This window comes from Myodes glareolus, chromosome 6 (assembly GCF_982192425.1).
Source record: "Myodes glareolus chromosome 6, mMyoGla1.1, whole genome shotgun sequence".
Taxonomy (NCBI): Eukaryota; Metazoa; Chordata; class Mammalia; order Rodentia; family Cricetidae; genus Myodes; species Myodes glareolus.
In genome coordinates, this window is record NC_142031.1 from 19,729,310 (window position 1) to 19,753,886 (window position 24,577).

Here is a 24,577-nt window from a genome sequence, read left to right on the forward strand (position 1 = left end):
CTCCTTCCTAGGCAGCCATTGTAACTCCCTGGCTGGAAGGCTTTTTCCACTTGCAGAAGCTTGGCATTGGTGTGTTTAGCGGAGATGCTTAGTCTCAGTGACTTATTTTTATGTTGCTTTTCCTAAGTGCAGGGTAAAAGGAATGCAAAGAAAAGCGTTCCATACTTAATTGAGCTGATACAGACATTCGTGGAGTGCTGCGTGGAACGGTATTGTGGATTAACTCCTTGGGTTATTATTCCACAAAATGTTTGCTGAACTGTTCTGGTTTCCCCACCCCTCTTTGCACACAGTTTATTACAGAGGCGGCTAGTGAGGAAAGAAACAAAAAGATCACATGACTGGGAAAACGCATGCGCTTGTTAAACTCACGAGGATACTCATACGAAAAGCCAGATAGATAGGTTGAAGGGGTGAAGCAAATGCTGGGTTGGGAATGTAGTTCAGTGGTAAAGTTTTTGCCATGAGACTCTGGATTCAATCTCCAGTACTATAAAACAGACAGACAGATTCATATAAAACAAATGAAAAAAAGGAAAAGTCAGTGCCTTAGTTCATATTTATTTTTGCTTTAGTATCTCAAAATGGTTCTTAGGATATAAGCTATCTCTCTCTCTCTCTCATGGTGAGACAGTTTCTCAGTGTAGTCCACACTAACCTTGAACCCACAGTCTTCCTGCCTCAGCCTCTAAGTGCTAAGATGTATTTGAGATCTGAGATCCCCAAGTTAGAGTCAGAGGGTGACTGTTGCTCAAGAATCGCCTGTGCTTTCTATGTTGGCGCTAGAATGTTGTTCCATTGAGCAGGTGCAGGCGATCAGAATTCATACTTCAATTATACTTCATAGAGAGTTAAGCTTGGTGCTTTGCTGTTCGTCAGAGTGTACTAGACAAGAGTGGGTACTGGGGAGTTGGGAAGATGGCTTAGTGGGAAAGTGCTTGCCGTGTTAGTGTGAGGACTTGAGTTCGCATCCCAAGGACCTGTCAAGCCAGACCCAGTAGCGTGTGCTATCTCACTGTTCCTGGGAGACAGACATGAGAATCCCTGGACGCTTGTAGGCCAGCTAGTCTGACATGGGGAGAAGTGATAATAACAAGAGACCCTGTCTAAACAAGGTGGAAGGTGAGAACCCACAGCCAGGCTTGTCTTCTAGTCCCTACACAAATGATGTGGAACATATACCCACCCACGCACTTTTTATTTTTAAAAATTTGATGCCGGAGCTATGCAGCCATCTTAAATCCTGGCTCCCCGCTTCTCTTGGTGTCTCCACTGAGGTAGCAGAACCTGGCTCTTGGGCTTTGGTAAGATTAAAATCATTAATAAGGAAAATGCTTAGAGTATGATCCACAGTGGGCCCACTCGCTTCCTCCTTTGCTGCCTCTGGGATGCAGTTAAGACTGCGCTGGCCCATGGTTAGTTATTTGTGCAATATGTGTGCTTTCAGCCTCTGGGATGCCACTGAGCTCTGCTTGCCTAACTTTGCAAGTAGGTGGAGGACTTCTTTCTAAGTCAGAAGTGAAGAGCTAGTATGAAAAAAGCCCCAGGATCAGAGTGGGACTCTCCTGAGTTAACAGGAGCTCACGGTCGTGCGGGTAGTCACTAGGTGACTGACAGCGAGCTCCCTTAGTCCTTCTGCCTCAGCTCTCAGGACTCCAGCTAAAACGTTAGGAAGTGATTTTCTCTTCCTCCTCTTCCAAAGTGAAATTTCAAGAGGTCAGGAGTCAGTCTGTGCCACTGGGTGTAGTGGTTCTCTAGAAGGCCTATGAATTAACGACTTGGTTCCCTGTGCTTCCAAATTCCATGCTTTTTTATTTTGATTGTATGCAATTAAGTTGGTCATATAGTAATTAGTATTGAATAATGCTTGCTTTTTTTTGTTTTTTGTTTTTTTTGTTTTTCGAGACAGGGTTTCTCTCTGTAGCTTTGGAGCCTGTCCTGGAACTAGCTCTTGTAGACCAGGCTGGCCTCCAACTCACAGAGATTTGCCTGCCTCTGTCTCCCGAATGCTGGGATTAAAGGCGTGCGCCGCCACCGCCTGGCCTAAATAATGCTTTCTTTCTTTCTTTCTTTCTTTCTTTCTTTTTTTTAAAAATAAGTCTTTATTTATTATGTACAGTGTTCTGCCTACATGCATACCTGCACCCCAGAAGAGGGCACCAGATCTCATTATGGATGGTTGTGAGCCACCATGTGGTTACTGGGAATTGAACTCAGGACCTCTGGAAGAACAGTCAGTGCTCTTAACCACTGAGCCATCTCTCCAGCCCTAAATAATGCTTTCTTAAGAGGAAATGTAGATGTGTTTAGATTTTAAAATCTTCTCCATCCCAAGAGACTGAACTCATTTAATTTGTAAAAGGAGAAATAGAGGTAGTGTAAATTTACATGAATTTAATTTTGTTTTTTGAGAGTCAGCTTCTGCATGCAGCCCAGGCTGTCACTGAAATTGAAATCCTCCTGCCCCTGCTTTCTGAGTGCTGGGTTACATGTTTGTGCTACCACACCCTAATTCACAGGCTTTATGCTTGGATTTTTCATTTCTAGCTCGCTTGGAACTCAGGCATCCTATCCCGCTTCTGCCTCCTGAGTGTGGGGATTAAAGGTGTGTGCTGTCATGGCTGGCTAGTGGTTTGTAAGGGGTAAGGGCAGAATTGCAGTCTCTAGTCTGTTCATTTCCAGTTTCTTCCTTATACCATGCTGGGGTGGTAATAAAGTTGAAGACTTGAGTGTGTGACTGTAATTAGTAGGTGACTCAAGGATCATAAAATGACTTTATCTTTTATCTTATTATAATGTTATAAACTTTTGAAAGTACTCAATTTACTCCCACACAGGGCACAGTAAACTGATAAAAGCCAAGATATTAAAGCCGGGATAATAGACAGCACTGAGTGCTGATTGTGTGCCAGGCACAGTATGCCAGCCTTTTATATGTGCTAGCCAAGTTAATTCGCACAGAAACTCTGGAGTAGGCATGTCAATTCTGTGTCGTATGTGCGCTTCAGAAAGGGCCAGAAAACAGCAGGGCTGGGATCTGCTCCACGGCCTTTGAGAGTTCTGTCTGAATCTTTCTTTTCTTCTCCCCACCTCTTTCTTTGTAGGTGTTAACTCTTGAACCCTGGCCTCACACATGGCTCCCTAGCGCTCTACCACAGAGTGACAGCCTAGCACCCCTTGATAAAGTTTAGAAGGAAATGCCAGGGTTTCCATGGCTCCACCTATGTCTCTGGCCCTGGTTGGTTGGTCCCTTTAGAAGCGCCATAGAGGAGCCTCACTTTGAACACTGTGGGTTTGGATTTCAGGATTGTTTTCCAGCTTCGAAATGTCAAGCCAGGCCAGGTTTAATAAGCTACATCCTAATTTGTTAATGTTTTTCTCAAGTCATTTCTCTTTCCTTTCCTTTCTTTTTCACCCCCCCCCCCAGAGGAGCCCACCCTTTGCATTGTTGACAGAAGAAAAGCAAGGAAGTTTCTTTTTGTGGAGAGAGGAAATGGCTCTGGTCAGGACTTCATCCATATTAGGTATAAACTAAATATAGCTGTGTGATCCAGGGGTGAGGTCACACTTACACAGTTTCCTAAGCAGGGCTAATGAGGTCTGCCAGGATTTTTCAATCTGCCTCCCCGGCTTTTTGGCTCACTGAAAAGGCTACTACATGGATTAGTCCTGCAGTCTCTGTATACCTTAAAGTATACCATTTATAAGGAATCTTAGAGTAAACTTGACCTTGTCATTGTCTCATCAACCTCCCCCCCCCCCAAGCTGACTGTAAATGCTAAGCCTTTGTCAAAGATATTTTTGCTTGGGCTGGACTCATGTAAGAAACACGTTCTATGTAATTTTTGTTATTGAATGTTTTCATTGGTTAGATCCCAATGTGGTTAAGTGGCAATAAGATTTGTTCTGATTGGCTGCTTATTGGGATAAATCTGGATTTGGCCAGAGCACATACTGTTCTCAGATAAGGGCTCTTGAAGCTCCTCAAGACTTTTTTTTTTAACTCAAAGTAAATGTGGTCAACGCTTGAGGCCCTTCCTAGAGCCCTCTCAAGTGTACCGAGCACCCATCCACACGACAATGCGCCTGCTTCTACGGGAAGTTTGTATTTGCTTATGGGTTGTTTTCAGTTCTTTGAGATGGGGCTCTCTATGTAACAGCCCTGACAGTCCTGGAACTTGCTTTGTAGATCAGGCTAGCACACAGGGATTCACCTGGCTCTGTCTCCTGAGTGCTGGAAATCTTTAAACAAAAAAAAAAAAACCCAAAAATTTTGAGAGGGGGTCTTATTCTAGCCCAGGCTGGCTATGACTCACTGTAGAGTCCAGGCTAGCCCCAAACAGTCTTGCCTCAGCCTTCTGAATGCTAGGTTTTATAGCTGTGAGAAGCCACCATGGCCATATAAGGCACAACTTTAAGGAGTTTTTGAAAGTTTATTTATTTAGACAGAGTCTGACTCTAGCTCTGGCTGACCTGAAATTTTCAGAGATCTCCTGCCTTGGCCTCCCAGATGCTGGAGTCACAAGCACGGGCCATGATGCCTGGCTGCTCATGGCATTTTATGACGAATAGCTTGGAGCAGAACCAACACTTAACAGATTTCAAGGGTCTTAGGGAGTCTGTTTACAAAACCAAATGTTCTCCAAGCGTCAGTTGAGATAGCTCTGTACCCGTCCTTGGCCTCCATGCTGCCTTAGCAGAACTAGTCCCTTCTCTCTGGTCCAGCTGGTGCCCATTCTGCCATTCATCTGAATCATTTCTCAGCTTCTTTGTTCCTGGCTGATGTGAATTCCAGGAGTTCAGGATCAGGGGTGTATTGGTTAATCTTCACTCGGTCTTAGCCAGGAGGTTATGAAGTTGAGTGGCGGTCAGTCTTCATTGTCAGCTGGCTGGATTCACCCCGGGGAGTTTTCAAGGGCATTTCTGGAGAGGTGTAACTGAGGACTGAAGAGCTGCCCCAGATGTGGGCGCCCTCCTCATGCTGGGATAAAAAGGGGAAAGGAGAAAATGAGCTGTGCACCAGCATCCACTTATGTGCTTTCTGGCTGTGGGTGCAGAGTGGCCGGATGCGCTTCCTGCAGCGCCTTCCCTTCCCTGATAGATTGGCCTCTCACTGGAGCCAGACGGGCCCTTCCTGGAGCTGTCCTCAGCTATGTTGTCAAAATAATGAGAAAAGTGAGTCTTTCTCCTCTCTTGTAACTCCTGCCTATCAACTCTCCCTATCCTGGGGAAATGGAAATGTAGGAGATAATCTACTAACTCAGTAAATATTTGTTAGAATCCTGGGGCAAACTTTTATTATGAATATTGCAGGTATAAAAGCATGCAAAGACTATTATGTCTGTTGCTGGTGTGGTGTTCTATATTGCATCATAGCGGTCACCATAGATGAAAGTCTATTTGGTCTTTAAGCTTACAGCATGCAATTTAGGTTTGGCCAGGAGCTTATTCTATAGCCACTGGTCTCGACTTAATAACAGGTTAGTGAGAAGTGTTAAAGTCTTAAAGGCGTGGAACTGGCAGGCCAGGCTTAACTCCTGCATGCATGGTGGCAGGTCTCTGCTGTTGTCTGTAAAGTGGTTGCTGTTTAGTCTAGTCCAGGTTTAGTTTATATGCCAAGACTGTGGTCTTGGGCTTGAGTGGAGACCCAGACAGAAAGTTAAAGCCAGCTTGTGTGTGTGTGCACATGGTGTGTGTTAATGTGTGCATGCATGTGTGTAATTGTGTGTGCGCATACGCAGAGGGATCATGAGGGTGTTGTCTTTTTGGAGAGGGTTTTACTACACTTGCTTCTGTAGAATTGTCCTTTCACCTCCTTGAGTGTGCCACGGGACACATGTACCTTCCCTCCATCCCTCCCTCTTCTCTCTCTTGCCCCCCCCTCTCTTTCACATGCACACACACATATTCTCTCTCTCTCTCTCTCTCTCTCTCTCTCTCTAAAATAAAATGAAGTCTGAAGTCTTACAGGCTGGGCCCCACACCTGTGATGCCAGCACCCCAGAGGCTGAGTTAGGGGTTTCCTAAAGCTGGGTTGATATACGGTGACTCTCAGATATGTCACAGTGAAAACTCTACTCCCAAAAGCAGTGTGTGGTGGTGAAAGCCCATAATCCCAGTTCTTCAGCAGCTAAAGAAGCAGCATCTTGAGTTTGAGGATGAGGTGACCCTGGCCTCTGCAGGCAACCGCATCACACCCCCACACAGGCACAAACAAGGAATAAAAATAAGAGCAGGGTCTGGAGTGAACCGCCATGTTCGGCTCGCCTGGATGTCTGTAGTTGTGGTGACATGACATGACAAAAGCTTCCTAGGGGCTTTTCTGTGTAGACTTCCACCCTCTAGCACAATGGGCTCTGCCCACGGCTGACACTTGTACCTGAACCGTGTTCAATTAGAATTGACATGTACCTTACTCATAAAATATGCACCAGACTTTGAAGACTTAAAGAATGTAATGCTTTATATTTTTTGTGTTTCTTTTTTTTCTTTTTTCAAGACAGGTTTTCTCTGTATAGTCCTGTCTGTCCTGGACCTCTCTTTATAGACCAGGCTGACCTCGACCTCACAGAGATCCCTCCTGCCTCTGTCTCCTGAGTGCTGGGATTAAAGGCGTGCTCCACACTCTGGGCTAATGTTTTATGTTGAGATGATATTTTAATGTGTTGAGTTAAATAAAGGCAGGTGCGAGGCCAGGTTGGCCTACACAGTGAGTTTCAGGGCTATATAGTTATGACCCAGCTTCAAGGATAAAAAAAAAAAAGAGCTGGGTGGTGGTGGCTCACGCTTTTAACCCCAGCACTTGGGAGGCAGAAGCAGTCAGATCCTGTGAGTTCGAGACCAGCCTGCTCTATGAGGGCTAGGTCCAGTACAGGCTCCAAAGCTACAGAGAAACCCTGTCTTGAAAAACAAAACAAACAAACAAACAAAAACCCCCCCAAAAAAAGAAAATTATTTATGTCAATTTTGTTTATTTGTTGAGGGGGTCTGACTGACACCTGGAACTCACTACTCACTGTAATTTTTGTTTATTTAGGTTTTTCTTTTCTTTTCTTTTTTGAGGCAGGGTAGCTTTGGAGCCTGTCCTAGAACTTGCTCTGTAGACCACGGTAGACTTGAATTTACAGAGATCCACCTGCCTCTGCCTCCCGAGTGCTGTGATTAAAAGTGTATACTACCACCGCCCAGCTTGTTTATTTAGTTTTTAAAGTTTTATTTTTATGTTTGTGGATATGTCTGTGTAAATGTATACCATGTGTGTGAATGGATTTGGAGGCCGGCTGGAATTGCAGGCATTTATGAACTGCCTGACGTTAGTGTAAACTCAGGTCTGTTGGAAGAGCCGCAAGAGCCAATTCTTCAGCCATTGATTTAGTTTTTTGTGACTGGGTCTCACCATGTATCTTATGCAGGCCTCAAACATGCTTTCCTTCTGCCTCAGTCCCAAGTGCTGGGAGTTAAGGGGATGTGCTGACCCTTGCTATTCCTAACAGTTTTTTCCTTTTCCTCTTTCTTTTTCCTGGGAACATGGTCTAACCCTTAGCCCAGGCTGCCTCTGAACTAGCAGCAGTTCTCGGCGTTGGCCTCTGAGTTCAGGCATCACAGCTGTGTCCTTTTCCTCCTTCCTGAGACCTGGTCTCTTGTGTTGCTGACCTTCCATTCCTGATACTCCTGTGCCCTCCCTCTCCAGGGCTGGACCTCCAGGTGTGTGCAGCCATGCCCACCTTAAAAATAGGTCTCATTGAAGCATTTGGGGGCAGGAAAGAAGGGTCCCCAGGGAAAGAGATGGGATGACTTTCAGTCGAGGTTTCAAATTGATGTAATTCCTCCTGCTGCAGCAGCAACCACTGCTTCTCCTGGGCAGTGGGTACAGACAGGCAGAGCCAGAGTTCTCATCCGTCCTGGTCGGGTGTCATTTTAAAAAAGAATTCTGGCAGAGACAGTCAGGCTTGATTTTAGTACAGATTAGAGCCTTCTTTTCCTATTCAGCATGTGCTTCAAGTGGGAACCCGGAGTCCTGAGGCGCTCTCAACTGGGGCTAATGCCCTCCAGTAATGCACTCAGTATTTTAAAATTCAAGTTCTATTATAGTTAAGCATTTTAGTATTTGTGCAGCATTTATAAACATTTGGTGCATTTTTTTCTTTTTGTTTCCTTTCAAGACAGGGTTTCTCTGTATAGCATCTCTGACTATCCTGGAACTCGCTTTGTAGACCAGGCTGGCCTCGAACTCAGATCTGCCGGCCTCTGCCTCCAAAGTGTTGGGATTAAAGACATATCCCACCCTGACTAGGTTGCATTTTCTTAAATGTGAAAAAGAAAAGAAAATCCTTCTCATTCCTACCTCCCCCTCTCCCCAAGTGTGCTGAGGTTGGCAGTGGTTTCGGTTTGCAGATTCTCCAGGGGAATAGACCCCCTCGGTTGTGTCTGGAAGGCCTGGACACTGCACTGCAGCAGGCTCTAGCTCTCTGCCCCGCACCCCCTTGAGGCTTTCTCTACCCAGGTATTTAACCAAAGTTTCTAAAGGCCCTTGAGCGCAGGCTTGCTCTTTCCTGGTTTAGTTTGACCACATTTTCTTTCTATCGCCTTTGCCTCTAAGCAGTCCTGCCATCCTGGCTCCCATCTGTCTGTCAGTCATCAGTTCCACACCTGCAGCTGATTTCTCACTGGTAGCTTCTTAAGTGGGAATTGATCTTTGGCCTGGATGTCCCTATCAATTCCTTTCATTCCTTTCTTCAGTGCTGACCTATTATCTTGTGCTGGGATCTCACCGGCTCTTCTTCCTCCTGCAACACCCATCAATTCAGAACTACACTTCCTTCTTTGCTACGGATCACCTTCCAACATCCGCTGTATTCCGCTGTATTCTTAGGAATTTCCATCTATCACTCGTTGGGTAGCTGTAATAATTTGAAGTGTGTGTTCTTCCCCATTTTATGGAGAAAAAAACCTTGAGAACCAGAGAGGTAAATAAGTCTCCAGTATCATACAAGTGCGCTTCAAACCAGGTGTTCTGCTTTCATTCCTTGTTAATCACCGATGTCAGTGGTCTTCCTAGGCTGGGCTTTTAATACAGAATTTGGGAGGCAGAGGTAGGCGGATCTTTGAGTTTGACACAGACCAGTCTAATCTGCAGAACGAGTTCTAGGACAGCCAGGGCTGCACAGAGAAACCCTTTATTGAGAAAAAGAAAGAAAGAAAACACTTGGTAAATATTGTCAAACAAACCAATAAATTGTTTCTTCTTTGAGCATAAAAATCTGCCTTTTAATGTGGTTTTGGATGTTTTTCGTGGCCCGGCCTTGTGCTCATGGAGCCTAGTCAGAAACTGCCTTTTCCTTAGTCTAGGAGATGCCTGTGATCCCTGTGAGCTTCTCATCTGAAGCAGGGCCCCCTGTCCGTTCTCTGCGTGCTTGGCTACCCTTAGGCATTTAGTGGTGTTGGAATATTTGTCTCTATTACCTGTTTCCTCACGAGATCAGGTTTGTTCTTTCCCTCTTGTTTGCCTGCTGCAGTGCTTGGGAGGTGAGGGCATGTGCAGCGCTGAGAAACCAGGCATAGGCTGTTCTGTATGATGTCGTGCTCGCAGACCTCGGAGGGCCAGTGCTACCCAGTTCACTCTGTGTAGAGTAGCCTGTGGAGCACCCAGGGATGCTGTTGCTTCCTTTCCTTGCTTCTGTCTTCATACTGTGCTGCCCCATTGGTAGTAGTGGGGATGGAATCCCCTGAACTGACCCCCAGCCTCCAGTTAGTCTAAACTAGATGCAAATGACAGTGTTGATTTAGCCGCTTGTGATCGTGACTAACAGAACATCTGAGCGAGTTCAGTGTGGCTTCAGCAGTCAAGGAGATACATCCATGAAAGTGCAGTATGGCTCTGCGGGCGGCAGGCACTTCAAATGCCAGCTGCTCCTTCCTGACTCGCGGCTCTGTCTTCTGGTGTTGATTTCAATGGAAGGATGCTATCTGTTCTGCTACAACAGTCACATCCAAAGAGTCTCTCCTAGAATCTTTGGGGCATGTCTGTCTGCCTGCCTGCCTGCCTGTGGTGTGTGTGTGTGTGTGTGTGTGTGTGTGTGTGTGTGTGTGTGTGTGTATGAAAGATTCTGGAAATTGAACTCCAGGCCTTTTGCTTGTGAGGAAAGCATTTTGCCACTGGGCTCTGTCCCAGCTCTTATTCATATGATCCTCCTGATTCTACCTTCCAGGTACAGGAGTTATCAGGTGTGTGACACCATACCCAGTGTGTGCTGTGCTGGGGATCTCGTGCATGCTAGGCAAGCCATCTACAAATTGAAGCACACCCCAGGCTCCTGAATTAAAATTTTTTGATAAAAATATGTCAGGAAAAAGTAACACTTTTCTATGGCACTGACCTAAAAGCACATTCAACTCTAGGCTTTAACTGTTAGCCAGTCCTGAAAGCTACTAAGTGGTGCAGTGTTTATAGCAGGTGAAGTCCCATGGGAAGTCGGGAAGACAGTGCGGTCGATACAGTCAAGCAGGGGCCATAGGCATGCAGACCGGGAGAGCGACAGCACACACCACTGCCTCAGGAGGTCACAAGGGGAGTCCTGACTGCTGAGGAAAGGGTTTAGGCTTGCTCTAGCCATTGGTCTGTAAGGGTGGAGAGCCTTGATCATGGCCCCAGAGGTGGGATTTGGGGTTTGACCTGAAGGGCCAGAATAGCGGAGTTCATCACAGACGGAGGACACCATGATTTTAGTTGCACCACACAGTCCAGGAAGAAAGGGATAAGGTGTAGTGGGATCACAGGGACCTCATCTAAGAGAGGAGGCCAGACCCCTCAGTTTTACAGACGCACGCGCGTGTATGTGTGTGTGTGGCTGTGACCTTTTATTTTAAAAATAGAACTATCAGCCACAGTTGGTAGTTGAATCAGAATTTGGTCATTTACCAAGGGAACAGACAACATTTTGAGAGTCTAGATGGTGAAGCGTCTTCCCCAACTCTACAGGTGTAACCAGGGGTAGCTGTGACCATGGGCAGCTGTGATGAAGAGAATGCTTTAGACTTGCACTTAGCAGGCATTTAGCTAAAACAGTCCTCACATGATTAGGGAATGGACAAAAACATTTGTACATTTGTATGTGTGTTTGTGTGCACATGTGTGCATGTAAAGGCCAGAGGTTAGCCTTGGCTACTGTTGGCAGGAACTGCCTGTCATTTTACTTAGCATTTTTATTTGATGTATATAGATTTTTTGTCTGCATATATGTCTGTGCATCTTTCATGTACCTGGTACCCGCTGAGGCCAGAGGAGGGTGTCAGAACCACAATTACAGATAGATGTGGGTGCTGGGAATTGAACCTGGGTTCTCTGGAAGAGCAGCAAGAGCTCTTAATCACTGGGCCATCTCTATCCTAGCCCACATGCTTCTGGAAAACAAGTAGGCGACCCCCGCTTCCACCCACTTTGAATCTATTAATTTTTATACTTGTGTGTATTTGTATGCACATGTGCATGCAGTTAGCGGAAGAGGCCAGAAGTTGTTGGATCTTCTGGGGCTGGAGTTTACAGTGGGTGCTGGGAACTGAACTCAGTCCTTCTTGTCTCTTAAAAGCCTACCCCTGTTTGTTGTTTTTTTTTTTTTTTTTAAAAACAGACCGAGGCATCACCTCCAGCCCTTCCTTTTCCCTTTTTTTTGGGTGTGTGTGTGTGTGTCATGTAGCACAGGATGGCTCTTCTTTAACTGCCTTTATAGTTGAAGATGACTTTCAACATCTGATCCCCTTGCTGCTCTCTCCTGACGGCTAGGATTAGAGGCCAGACAGACATGTGCTATTTATGCCCAGTTTTTGAAATTTAATTTTAAGTGGTTGAGCACTAGGGTGTGCTTGTCTCATCACCAAGAAAAGGAGGTTAAAAAAAAATTAAACTCACTGAGATCCTTCTGCCTCTATCTGCCAAATCCCGAGACTAAAGACTAGCACCACCGTGCCTGGCCGGTTCTTGAATTCAGTGTCTGGGCGGTTTTTTGAGACTGCAAACTGGCTTGGATTAATTAAATTTGGGAATGCTCTGGTTTAAAGTGAGATAGGAGCTGTGCGGTGGTGGCTCACACCCTTAATCCCAGCACTTGGGAGGCAGAGGCAGGTAGATCTCTGTGAGTTCGAGTTTAAGGCCGGCCTGGTCTACAAGAGCTAGTTTCAGGACAGGCTCCAAAACTACAGCAAAACCCTGTCACGGAAAAAGGAAAAAAAATGAGATAGGGTAGCTTTCTTTTTGTTTGATTTTTGAGAAAGTGTTTCACTAAGTAGCCTTGGCTGACTTGGAATTGGCCATGTAGACCACACTTGAACTCAGAGACTCTCCTTCCTGCCTTTGCCTCCCCGACCGCCAGGATTAAAGGCATGCACCATCATTTTGGGCCAGGAAGCATTCTTTTAATAGGGGGTGGGGGAAACGTACAGTTATTTACCCACTGGTTATCAGTGACTGGCCTTCAAAGGGCAGAGTCCAAAGGAGAGTTTAACCATGGGGCAATTCTTTCCAAGTGTTGATTTTTCTCCCCCTCAAATTTTTTTCTTTGTCGGTGTTTATGAAAATACAACGTACCCACCAAATGCATCAGACTTTGAATTACTAGAAGTGTTTTTTAAAAGCTGCAGTTCAGACCTCACTACAGGCATCTGTCCGGAGGCAGGCTCTCATAATTTGCCTTTAAATCTATTTCATTTGTTGCACATGAATTATACATACTGAAAAGTAAGAAAAGGCATACAGTGAACAGCAGCCTCTTCTGCCCCATACTTTGGAGCCTCATGCTATTTCTAACCCTTTGTATGTGGTAACTGTTGATTCCTAATAGTTCTTTTTTGTAGAGGAGGCAAACAGCCTAGCAAGGGCAGGTCTCTTGACTAGAGGGAGTGGGTGGGGTTTTCTGAGAATCTGTGTCTAGGTGAGTGTTCCTAGCTGCCACCCTCTGCTGAGTGAGCGAATCCAAGTATTAACTGGATTAATTCTAAGAGCTTGCTTTGCAAGAGCAGAGTTCATCTTCAGGGGTAAATGTTCCATGCGCTGGCCTGGAGTTGCATCTAGCCCTGCTTGATTGTGTATGATTCGGAAGGGATCAGTCAGCTCCTGTCTAGTGGCACAGGTGTCGGGAGCTGGCGGTGCTGATGCTGAACAAGGAAATGGGAACCTGAACTCTGCAGTCGTTGATGCTGTTCTTTTGACACAGGGTCTCTTTAGGTAGCTCTGGTTGTGCCCCAGACCAAATCTGCAATCTTATCCGTGACTGTTTTGTTTGCAAATATAGATCTTGAAAACACAGTGATTGACTTTATTTATCATATTATAGTACTATGATGAGGTGCAGACTGGCAATGGCTTGAAATTTTTGACGCCCTCAATAAAGATTATTTTTGCTTTCACTCCAATTACTGTGCTCAGTTTTATCATATGTAATTGTTATTAATATTGTATGTCTGTGGGCATGGGGTGTGTGTGTGTGTGTGTGTGTGTGTGTGTGTATACTGTATGTCAGACAACTTTGTGAAGTAGAGTTTTCAGTCTACCCTGACATGGGTCCTGGATCACCAGGTTATCAAGCTAGTGCTGCAAGAGCTTTTACCTGCTAAGCCATCTCATTGACTATGTGTGTGTGTATCTTAAAACACAGTTCCGTAGGCACCTACATGCACGTTGTGTACAAACACAAGCTAGCTAGCACACATGCGCAACACAGGAAAAATTTAAGAAGGTTCTTAGAGTCTTTCCCCTGCTTTCTGAAAGACAAGGAACTCTGGGGATCCCAGTGAGTGAGCGCCTGAACTGATGGTCTTGTTAGGCCGTGTGATGCTTTTATTTTTATTTTTTTCCATTGCTAGTGAAACAATCTTGAAATGACACAGTCTAGGGGTCTTAATTGGGCTTGTTTCCTCTGCCAGTTGAAGAATTAAAAGACAGAAAACCTGAAGCCCTGCAGACAGGCGGCAGTCACAGGAAGGCAGGCATGTGAGGTGAGGACACATGCACTCTGCAGACACAGGGAAAAACCCTTTGCACAGCTGAAAATCCAAGCTCTTCTGAGGCCCGGGCCTCCAAAGATTAAAGTCTCCGAAGGACCTTCCTTCCCTACTTTACTTTGGCAAACTTGAAGACACACAGGACAGCAGATGGCAGATGGGTCCATGACTGGTGTGTGGCCTGTCCTCATCAGTCCTTCAGCAGGGGGCCTGCTGGTGGGAAACAAAAGCTGTTTTATCACCAGGACATTGAGGAAGAAGCTGGTCATCTTGGAAATTTGCCCGCTTTATTACCTAGTCTTGGTCCCACTCTCTCCCTGTCTGCTTACCAGAGTCGGTCTAAGGCCTAGTCCCTCACTAGGCTCGAACCTGGGACATGTGTGCTAGGCAAGTGCTTTGCCACTCAGCCGGTGCCTCAGCGCAGACCTTGGACAGGAACTCACAGAGATCGTCCTGTCTCTGCCTCCAGAGTGCTGGGATTAAAGGTGTATACCACCACTGCCAGCATGTTTTGTTGTTTTGAGACAGGGTTTCTCTGTGTACAGCTCTGGCTCTTCTGGAATTCACTCTTGGAAGCTGGCCTTAGAGATCTGCCTGCCTCTGCCTCACAAGTGTTGGAATTAAAGGCATGTGCCACCACTGCCCTACAGCAAGAACTGTTCTTAAACTCAAACGTTTACTAAACTCTTGTGTTGGTCACTATGGGTGTCCTGACCTAGCTGGTCTCTGACATGTGTACTGAGTCCGCTTTTACAGATGTTAGTTTACTGAAGGTTGCACAGCTAATGAAGTAATAAAGTCACTATTCCAGATGTGTCTGGGTCTGAACTTTGTACTCTTGTGTATTCTGCAGACCCAATTGGAGAGATGAGACCTTGAGAGCAGAGTGATTTCAGCACGCTGACCAGAATGTGAGCATAGGGGGTAGATGCTAGGGATATGCGCACCTCGCTGCTTTGTGACTTGTAAATAAATCTAAGGCAAAGGAGGTCATTTAAGTGTTCAGGCAGCTCTTCCCTCCCTCCCTCCCTCCCTCCTCCTGTTTTGTTTTTTTTCAGCTGGGGTCTTGAACCTATAGAGCAAGAAATGTTGGCCTCAGATACGCTGTGTAGTCTGTTAGAAACTCTCATTCCTCTTGCCTCAGCTTCCTACATTCTGGGACTGTAGATGTGCACCCCCACATCCACAAGACATCTCATTAGATCAGTGGCATCTACATTAAAGGTAAATGGGGTATTACAAATCTTAAGTCATTCTTTTGGGGTAATACATTGCTCTGTATGCACTGAGAAAATGTGTGGAGGGCAAGAGTTTAGCAGATAGGAGAGCGTTCTGACTTCAGGTCCCAGCTTCTCTCTCTTCCCCCTGGTCACATCACCTCTCACCCCTAGTCCCAGGAAAGAGATAAAGTTGTTAAAGCCTGCTCCCCCCGTTAGTTATTTTTAAATTTAACTGCTCTAAGGACTGATTAAGCTAGGTTTTCTAAGTGGGCAGTTCCTTAACCTTGACTTAGTGAAACATTAAAATATTCATGGAGTCTACTCCTGACCCTATTCTGCAATGTGGGAGCTAATCCAGCAGTTTCTCGTTAAATGCCAGTATTGTGCAATTGCAGAATTACAACAGTCCTGGAGGAGGGAGGGCTAGTGAGCAAGAGCCATATTAGGCCGCATGAGAGACAGAAACACCCTTTTCAGAAGAATAAACCTCCAGTGACAGCTGAGACCCACCCCCACGTCCTGTATGGTTTGTTGTGTACCCTCGGCCAACCCTGAACTGGTGGTCCTCCTGTCTCAATCTCCTGAGTGTTAGGAACACAGATGTATGCTATCAATGTTATGCTCAGATCATGGAGTCCAAATCCTATATGTAAAAGCAAAGGGCCTTTATTCTTCCACAAGTTTGCAAACTCGGACTCTCCATGTGTCCATCATATTGGCGTGGTTGGAGAGCCGCTAGCTCCATTGGGGTTGGGTTTTTATAGTAGTAAAACTGGGGGTGAGGGATTTCTAAGGTTCAGGACCCTTGATTGACATTTGTCTAAGGGTGAAAAGCGATGGGTGTGTGCTGGCAGGTGATCCTATCTACCACGGTTGGAAGGTTTGGAATTTCCTTTGGGTGGTCTGTTCCTGGGTGGTGCTTGGGTGGTCACAGTTTGTGGTCTTTCTTGGAACCAGGGTAAACTACTGAGACTCAGGCCTCTATTGAGCTTGTCACGGCTGGGTCCTACATCAAAAGTGGCGAATAGTCCTTTTGTTGCTGTTTTGAGACAGAATCTTACTATATGTAGCTCTGGTTGTCCTGGAACTTACTAGGGAGACCAGGCTGGCCTTGAGCTCACAGAGATCTGCCAGCCTCTGCCTCCCAAGTACCAGGATTAAAGGCTGCGCCACATGTCTGGCTTTATATATTCAGTTTAAGCCTACCTTTTCTCCTTTGTTCAGATTGCATGATTTTTATCCTTTTCGTTCTTTCCTGTATGCCCTCCCTTTGACTTTGGAGTCAGTATTGGTTAGCTCTTTACTATAATAAAATACCCAAGATAACTAACTTCTGAAGAGAAGTCTTGTTTTGGTTTATGGTGTTGATGTTTGCAGCTTTGGGTCTCTCATGCGGCACCTGGATGGCAGTGACTGGTAGTATATGGCAGAACAAATTACTTAGTTTGGCCAAGAAGCAAAAGAGAAGAGGAAAATATTGAGGTCTCATTTTTTTTTTCTTTTATCTGGACAAAGTTTATCTGCATATCCCTTGACTGTCCTGGAACTAGCTATGTAGACCAGGCTGGTCTTGAACTCAGAGATCCTCCTGCCTCTGCCTCCAGAGTACTATGATTAAAGTCATGTGCCACCACCACCTACTGAGTTTCCATAATCTTGCCAGTGGTATGCCCACAGTGACATAAAGCTCCTACTAGGCCATCCATAGTGCCTTCCATGTAGGCCATGGGGCCAAGCCTTTAACAGGAGAGCCTTTGGGAGACACTACTGGCAATCACAATGGAGTCTATCTTCTGAGCCTCTTATTTTGGCTACTGTGAAGTTTTTCTGGCCCTATAAACCTCTCCGCTGTCACAATAATCCAAGTCAGACCAAATCAAACCAAATTAGAAAAAGGCCCAGGTTTAATGGTTGCCAGCGCACCTGGTGGCCCTCTGGGACAACATGTGTGGGGGGATCCGGGAAGACCACTGTTTGTTCTCTGGGGCAGTTTAAATAGCCTGTGGAAGTGGTCTTGACCCTCTCTGGGGAGGGGTCACCATTTGGCGGGCTTTCTCGGAGGTGGAGTCTGGACTGTGGCAACTCCCAGGGGACAGGGCTTGAATTGGGACTTTCCACCCAAACATTCCAAAATGAATGCCAGGGGCTGGGGTGACACTTCCAAGCAAACAGTTACTATAACTTTAGTTCTAAGTGGTTCTTCGAGTTTCCTGTTTAGACTATTTTGCTGAGGCTTGCTAGTTTTTCATTTGTCTGAAGGTACTGATACTTGTTTGTTGAAGCCTTTTTACCACAGTTCCTAGCTATTTTGTCAGGTAATTTTTTATCTTGGTCTTCTTGCTCTTGGCATCTGCTGGATGAGTTTTAAAAATTCAGGGTTGAGTTCTTGGTATTACATGGAATTTCTCAGTGGAACCCTGGGCATTTCATTGTAAAATCCTGGGTCTGCTCGACTCTTCTGTTCAGTCCTGACAGGGAGCGCAGTGAGAGGAGGCAAGAGCAGGGGCAGAACTTGCAGCACTGTAGGCTCAGGAAAGTGGGTGTCTGGGTGCCCCACTGGGTCTCTGGGAACAACCACAGTACAGAGCTTAGAACTGTGAACTGACAGAGAAGCCAGAGCCTTCTCGACCTTCCTACCTGGCTTACCAGGATGACCCGCACACACTCTCCTTTCCCTTTGTATCTCTGTGGGCGCCTATAGTGAACTTAGGGTCCTGCCCCCACCCTGGATTCTCTGAAATTGCAGTCTTGCAATGTGAAGCCAGAGTCTGTTTTTGAATGCTTTCCTTGAGTTTTATTATTTTACTATTTGTTTCTTACTGTTCTGTGTGTGTACGCTCGTCACAGCCCACAGGTGGAGGTAGGCCAGTGGGCAAGTTTGTGGAGTAGGCTGTCTTTTTCCACCGTTATGTGGGTTTGGGGGAATCAAACTTAGGTCATCAGCCATATGACAAGCTCTTTACCTGCTAAGCCATCTCTCCGGTTCATTTCTTTGTTTCTTTAAAAACATTGTATGTTTTTATTTTAGGTGTATGAATGTTTGCCTGCATATATGTTTGTGCCTGGTGCTCATGGAGGCTGGAGGAGGGCTTTGGATCCCTGGAACTGGAGTTATACATAGTTGTGAGCTGTCATGTGGGTTCTGGGAATTGAACCAGGGTTCTCTGGAAGAGCAGTCAGTGTTCCTAACGACTGAGCCATCTCTCCAACCCTTTGGATTATTTTAAGACACAATGAAGCTAAAGAAGTAGACCTGCTTTAGAAAGTAAATTTTTGCAGTTTGCAGTGTTAGGACTTTATGATTCATTCTGACTACAAATTCTATTTATATTTTGTTATTAATAAGATTAGTATTTTTAAAAATTAAAGTATATTTGTAACTATGACTTCTGATTACAGTGGTGTCTGGGATCCTCTTTATATGGGTGTCCCCTTTTCTTTTTTCCAAATTCTCTGTGATGCCTGTTATTTGATTTATTTGAGGAGCTTTGGCATTGAATGTGGAACCCAGGGCCTTGGTAGCACTATAGCATTGAGCTATACCCTCGACTACTAACCTGGAGGCAGAAAAAAAGAAATAGAAAGGTTTTTTTTTTTGACTTAATTTCTTTAAAACATGAGTTCAGCTGGGCGGCAGTGGTGCACAACTTTAATCTCAGCACTTGGAGGGAGAGGTAGACGGATCTCTGAGTTTGTGGTCAGCCTGGTCTACAAGAGCTAGTTATAGGACAGGCTCTAAAGCTACAGAGAAACCCTGTTTCAAAAGACAAAAAACAAAAAACCCCATGAGTTCAAATGCTTTTTTTCCCTCCCAAGATAGGATTTCTCTGTGTAGCCCTGTATGTGGACCAGGCCAGCCTCAGACTCAGAGATCTGTCTGCCTCTGCCTCCTGAGTGCTAGAATTAAAGGTGTGCACCACCACCCAGCCTCAAATGTTTTTTTTTTAATATTTATTTATTTATTATGTATACAATATTCTGTCTGTATGTATGTCTGCAGGCCAGAAGAGGGCATCAGACCCCCATTACAGATGGTTGTGAGCCACTATGTGGTTGCCGGGAATTGAACTCAGGACTTTTGGAAGAGCAGGCAATGCTCTTAACCACTGAGCCATCTTTCCAGCCCCTCAAATGGTTTTTTACCCCAAAGGAAACTAAATAATTCTTGGTACGTTGCTTGCATAGCGAGTGGTAATGCCAATTGCCTTCTGCGCGTGGGCGCTCGCTCACATGGTTGTGTCTGCTGTGTGTGCAAACAAGCAGATGGACTTCCATATTCCTTGTGTCTGCTGCGTGTGCAAACAAGTAGATAGACTTCCATATTCCTTGTGCCCTGTTTTGCTTTGGTGAGTCCAAGCCCCAGAAGGATTCATATAAACTGAGATGAGAAAATGTTCTTGGCCATGTTGTGCAGGACCAGAGTGTTTCTGTCCTGAGGTGTAGCTCAGGTTGACCTCCAACTTGCGATATAATAAGGATAATTTTGAACTCCTGATCGTTCTGCCTCTGCCTTGTAGGTATGAGCTGTAAATTCACCCCTCATCCATCTCCCTTTTAATCTTGGCACATACCTTGTAAAAATTAAAGTGGTGTTTGGCTTGGACTTCGGAAAATTCTGCCGTGTTCATTGCTGCACTCAGGGAAGTTAACTGTTCATTCATGAGGTAGATTAGGAAAAGCTTTGTAAAGGTGTCAGGTTTCCTTGCTCCATGGATAACAAGGGTGGAGGATATTTATAATGGATTCTTTTTGGTTTTTCAAGACAAGAGTTTCACTGTTTAACTCTGGCTGTCCTGAAAGTCCCTTTGTAGACCAGGTTGGCCTTGTACTCACAGAGATCTTCCTTCCTCTGCCTCGCAAGTGCTGGGATTAAAGGCGTGCGCCACCGCTGCCCGGCAATGGATCCGTCTTTAATGGGAGATGATTGACTCTTTGGAGACAGACATCTATAAATTTCCTGGTTTATGTTGCCTTATGCAGCATACTGTTGCTGGTTGTGTTGGTACACACCTTTAATCCCAGCACTTGGGAGGCCGGATTAGGAAAATCCCGTGAGTTTGAGGCTGGTCTGGTCTTTGAAGTGAATTCTAGGACAGTCAGGGCTTCACTGAGAAACCCTGCCGCACCCCCCCCACTCCTCACCCCCCACCTCCGCGAAAGAAGGAATACTCTCAGACCCATGGCAGACTTTGCCTTTTGCCTGTGTTAGGGATATATGTGTCCTTGGGTGTGGTGAACTTTTCAACATAGCAGCCTTTGTTAATTACTTTCTGTTGCTCTGATAGACACCATGGCTAAGGCAACTTGTAGAAGGAAGGGTTTGTTTTGGACTTCAGGTTCTAGAGGAATAAAAGCGAGTCCATCACTGTCACAGTGGGTGTCCCGCGCTACCGTCTCGCCAGCAAGAACCACGCGGTACACATAGGATACTTCTGCAGTAAAGCTTTAATGCCCCTTGGGAGAGCGGGCATCAGCCAACATGGCGGAGACCCAGATAAGATGGAACCCAACCCTTATAAAGGAAACAGTCCTCGCTTCTGACGTGTCACTCTTGGATGGGTCCACTGCCCATTATCCCAGATGATGCCTCGGGAGTAGGCAGGGATGCAGCGGTAGAGAGTTACCAAGCACGTGCGCTGGGATTAAAGGCGTGTGCTACATCACCTTGAACTCACAGAGATCTGCTTGTCTCTGCCTCCCAGGCATTGGGACCAAAGGCGTATACTACCACGCCTTGAGGTCACAGAGGTCAATCTGCCTCTGCTGCCCAGGCAACAGGACTAAAGGCGTGTACCGCCACACCTTGGGGTCACAGAGGTCAATCTCTACCTTTGTTCCTAGAAGCAATGGAGAATGTGGTCCGGCCCTCCACAAGTGGGGAGAGTGGCAGCAGGTGCCAGGCTTGGCTGCTGGAGCAGCAGCCGAGAGCTCACACCTCAAACCACAAAAAGGAAACAACAAACTGGAAATGGCTTATGGATTTTGAAACCTCCAAGTCCACACCCAGTGACATACTTCTTCCACCAAAGCCACACCTCCTAATCATACTCAAACAGTGCCACAAACTGGGGACCAAGTATTCAAATACCAAAAAATATGGGGAGCGCCTCAGTCATCACCTCAGTCAAATCATCACACAGCTATTAGCCAAACATGACTTTTTTTTTTTTTTTTAATCAAGGCAGAGTTTCTCTGTGTAACACTCCTGAAACTCACTCTGTGACCAGGCTTGCCGCAAAATCAGAACAAATGTGATTTTTTTTAAGATAAGTAAAATGAGGTGGTGCATGCCTTTAATACTAGCACTTGGGAGGCAGAGGCAGGCAGAGCTCTGTGAGTTCAAGACCAGCCTGCTCTACAAAGTGAGTTCCAGAATAACCAAGACTATTTTACAGAGAAACCCTGTCTCAAAAAACAAAAACCAAACAAACACACACACGCACACACACACACACACACACACAAAGGAAAGAAAGATAAATAAAATGATGTCTTCATTAGATTGGGACTACCCTTATTTTAAGTAGTCATTGGCAAGATGTTGCTGCTGGCCGCCACATTGGAAAGTGGTGACAAAGTCTCCTTTATGATACAAAGGCATCTGGAACAGTGCTCTGCTGGACTGGCCATTTCTAAGAAGAAACTGAGGCAGATGTAAGACCTGCATTTCCGCTCTCCTTGCCACTCCTAATATTTCAGATCGGAATTCGTAGGAGTTCTGCTGCTTGAATGCCCTCATTTTTGACCTTGGTTTTAAATGTTTCATTCTGTTTGCAGGCTGGCAGTGATGGTGAGAGCATCGGAAACTGCCCCTTCTCACAGAGGCTCTTCATGATCCTTTGGCTCAAAGGAGTTGTGTTTAGCGTCACAACCGTCGATCTGAAAAGGTAAGACGTGGCTGTGGTGTGGAACGGCCTTGCAAGTGTGTAGGTTTTCTCTAGCTTGGATCCTCTTCCTGCCCTTTGCTTTGATTGCCCATGAAGGAAGCACACGGTATTCAAACTTTCTGTTTGAGGCTAGATTTAACATGTTACAAACATTAGAGTGAAGGGGTGGTGGTGCACCACCAGGGCCCGTGTGTGTTTGATTAACACTGAACCATCCTCATAGCTCCACATAGTGCCCTTGACATAGATAAATGCCTCAGCCTTGTTTACTAATTACTTTTAAAGCATTTCAAGTTGTTAATAGTGTCTAGGGAAAACTTGTCAGACTGCCGTGTGACGGCAGACAGTTATTTATCCTGAGAGTTGTCAGAGAGCGCTTCCCAGTTAGGTTAGCATCCCACGGGGTCTTTGCCTGTGCTTTATTTATTTTTTACTTCTTTGGAACAGTTTTTCTTTCTTTCTTTTTTTTTTTAAAATAGGCTTTTCAAGACAGGGTTTCTCAGTGTAGCAGATCTAGCTATCCTGGAACTTAACTTTGTAGATGAGGCTGGCCTTGAATTCACTGAGGTCCACCTACCTCTGAGTGCTGGGACTAAAGGCTTACACTACCATGCTTGACCTTGGAACAGTTTTTGAAATGCTGAAGATTTAAAAACGTATTTGTTAATTGGGATGGGTGACTCTTCTTTGGGAGGCAGAGGCAGGAGGATTGTTCATTCAAGACTGGCCTGAGCTGTAGAGTGAGAGAGACTCTTATTTCAAAAAGGGAAAAAAGTTTATTTGTTGAAAATAGCCAGTCTTTGAGGAACCCCTTTGGAGAATGTAGAAAATAAGCCTTTGATATCAGAGAATAAGAGTTGGAATGACTGCAGGCTCCTGAGAAGACACTGCTCTGTTCCTGCTGGACAGAGCTGTTTTAAGAGTGGAATAAGTCACGCAGTGACCCTGCTATTACTTTTATTTTTCTACATATATTCAAAAAGGAAGCTTCTCAGTCTAACTCCTAAAATTAGACCATACCCCAGACACACACCCTTACTATGTCCAAAGCTACGTGGTGTTCTCCTATTCCAGTTTTAGCTCGGAACAAATGAGCTGGCTGCCATGCTTTGAAAAGACTTCTTTGAGCAGTTGAGCACAGTGCCTGCTTGTCCAAGAGACCAGGAATGCCGAATCTGGTGGGGAATGAGCGCATGGGGCCTACTTCTCCTTTACAGACTCTGGGAGGCGTTACTGCTGCAAGCTGATTGGTGTTTGAGGGCTGGTGTACCTGAAAGTATTGTACTCCGTATACAAAAACTGATACATAGGAAATAGATATTGGGGTCTTACAGCCAGAAACTACCAAGGATGTGCATTTTCTAGGGTTATGTATTAGATCAATAGAACAGCTAAAGTTAGGGTTTGAGGGTTTTGGTTTTCTCTAGAAATCTTAGCTCTCTAGTACAAACAAGATAATTTTCCCTCCCAGAGACAAGGTTTGCAGTTCCCCTCCCCCTGCCCGCCCATTCCCAAGTACAGGTGTTACCGGTGTTTGATCCCATGCTCTATTAACTTTCAGGAGGATAAAGTGAAGGTTTACAAGGCCCATGATGACTCCTCCCCCTCCAGCCAGGTCATCAGTGTTCTTTCCTGGAAGACCCCAGCTTTTAGGGGTCCGTGATGTTTATCCGTTCAGACCTTTCCCATGAGCTTACAGAGTTTTGAACATTTTTAAAAGCGGGTGACCCAAGAGAACGAACCCTGGCTCAGAAACAACATATAATAAAGTTGTCACCAGAGTGACGTGCCCCACGGTATGAAGAACCTTCCATAATGTATCCTTAGTTTTAAAGCTTTGTGACTCTCCAAGTCTGTGGGGAGAAAATACCCACTGAGCTTATTTTCCTGAATATCTTGGAAATTGCCCACTTCTGCACTGAAAGTACTGATCCCAGAGCGTGCCAGCGCAGAGTGACGGCCCCCCCGAGAGCTCCAGAGAAGCCCACTCTGTACCCTGAAGCAGTGATTGTTAGCTTTCCTCCGTAAGAACAGGCGGGGTCTGGCTCTGGCACAGCGTGTCTTCTCAGTCTCAGTCGGTGTTAATGATTGTGCTGGCGTATGCGTGCCTTCTGTGAGCCTTCCAACCCTGCCATTGCCTGCCTCCAGCGCAGCCTTAATGCTCCAGCGGGAGTTATTTCCAAGTCTGTTTCTCTGTTCATGATGAAGTTGTATTAAAGGCATTTTAGATAAAATGGCATCCAGGCCACAGAAAAAGTCTCTAGCTCAGCAGTTGCTATTTGAACAAAAGCTGCAGATAAGCATGCTTTAGATCTGGGAGTCCAACAGCAGACACATGTCATCATGTGGGGATAAAATCTGGGCAGCTTGGGAGAAAGGAGTAAGGCCTGGCTGTGCGCTGAGAGCCCTGCCAGAAGTAACCCTGAGTCTGAGGGCAAGAAGCCTCATCCTCTGAAGGTCAGTTGCTCTTTCAAGTTA

General features: G+C 45.6%; 1 protein-coding gene across 1 annotated transcript in view; it reads left to right on the top strand.

Annotated features, from left to right (window-relative positions):
- Clic4 (CLIC family member 4) overlaps window positions 1-24,577 on the top strand; it is a 60,095-nt gene that overhangs the window by 14,295 nt on the left and 21,223 nt on the right. Inside the window, exon 2 of the mRNA XM_085690509.2 lies at window positions 21,990-22,099. Coding sequence (XP_085546635.1) covers window positions 21,990-22,099 — 110 coding nt within the window. The remainder of the gene's footprint in view (window positions 1-21,989; window positions 22,100-24,577) is intronic.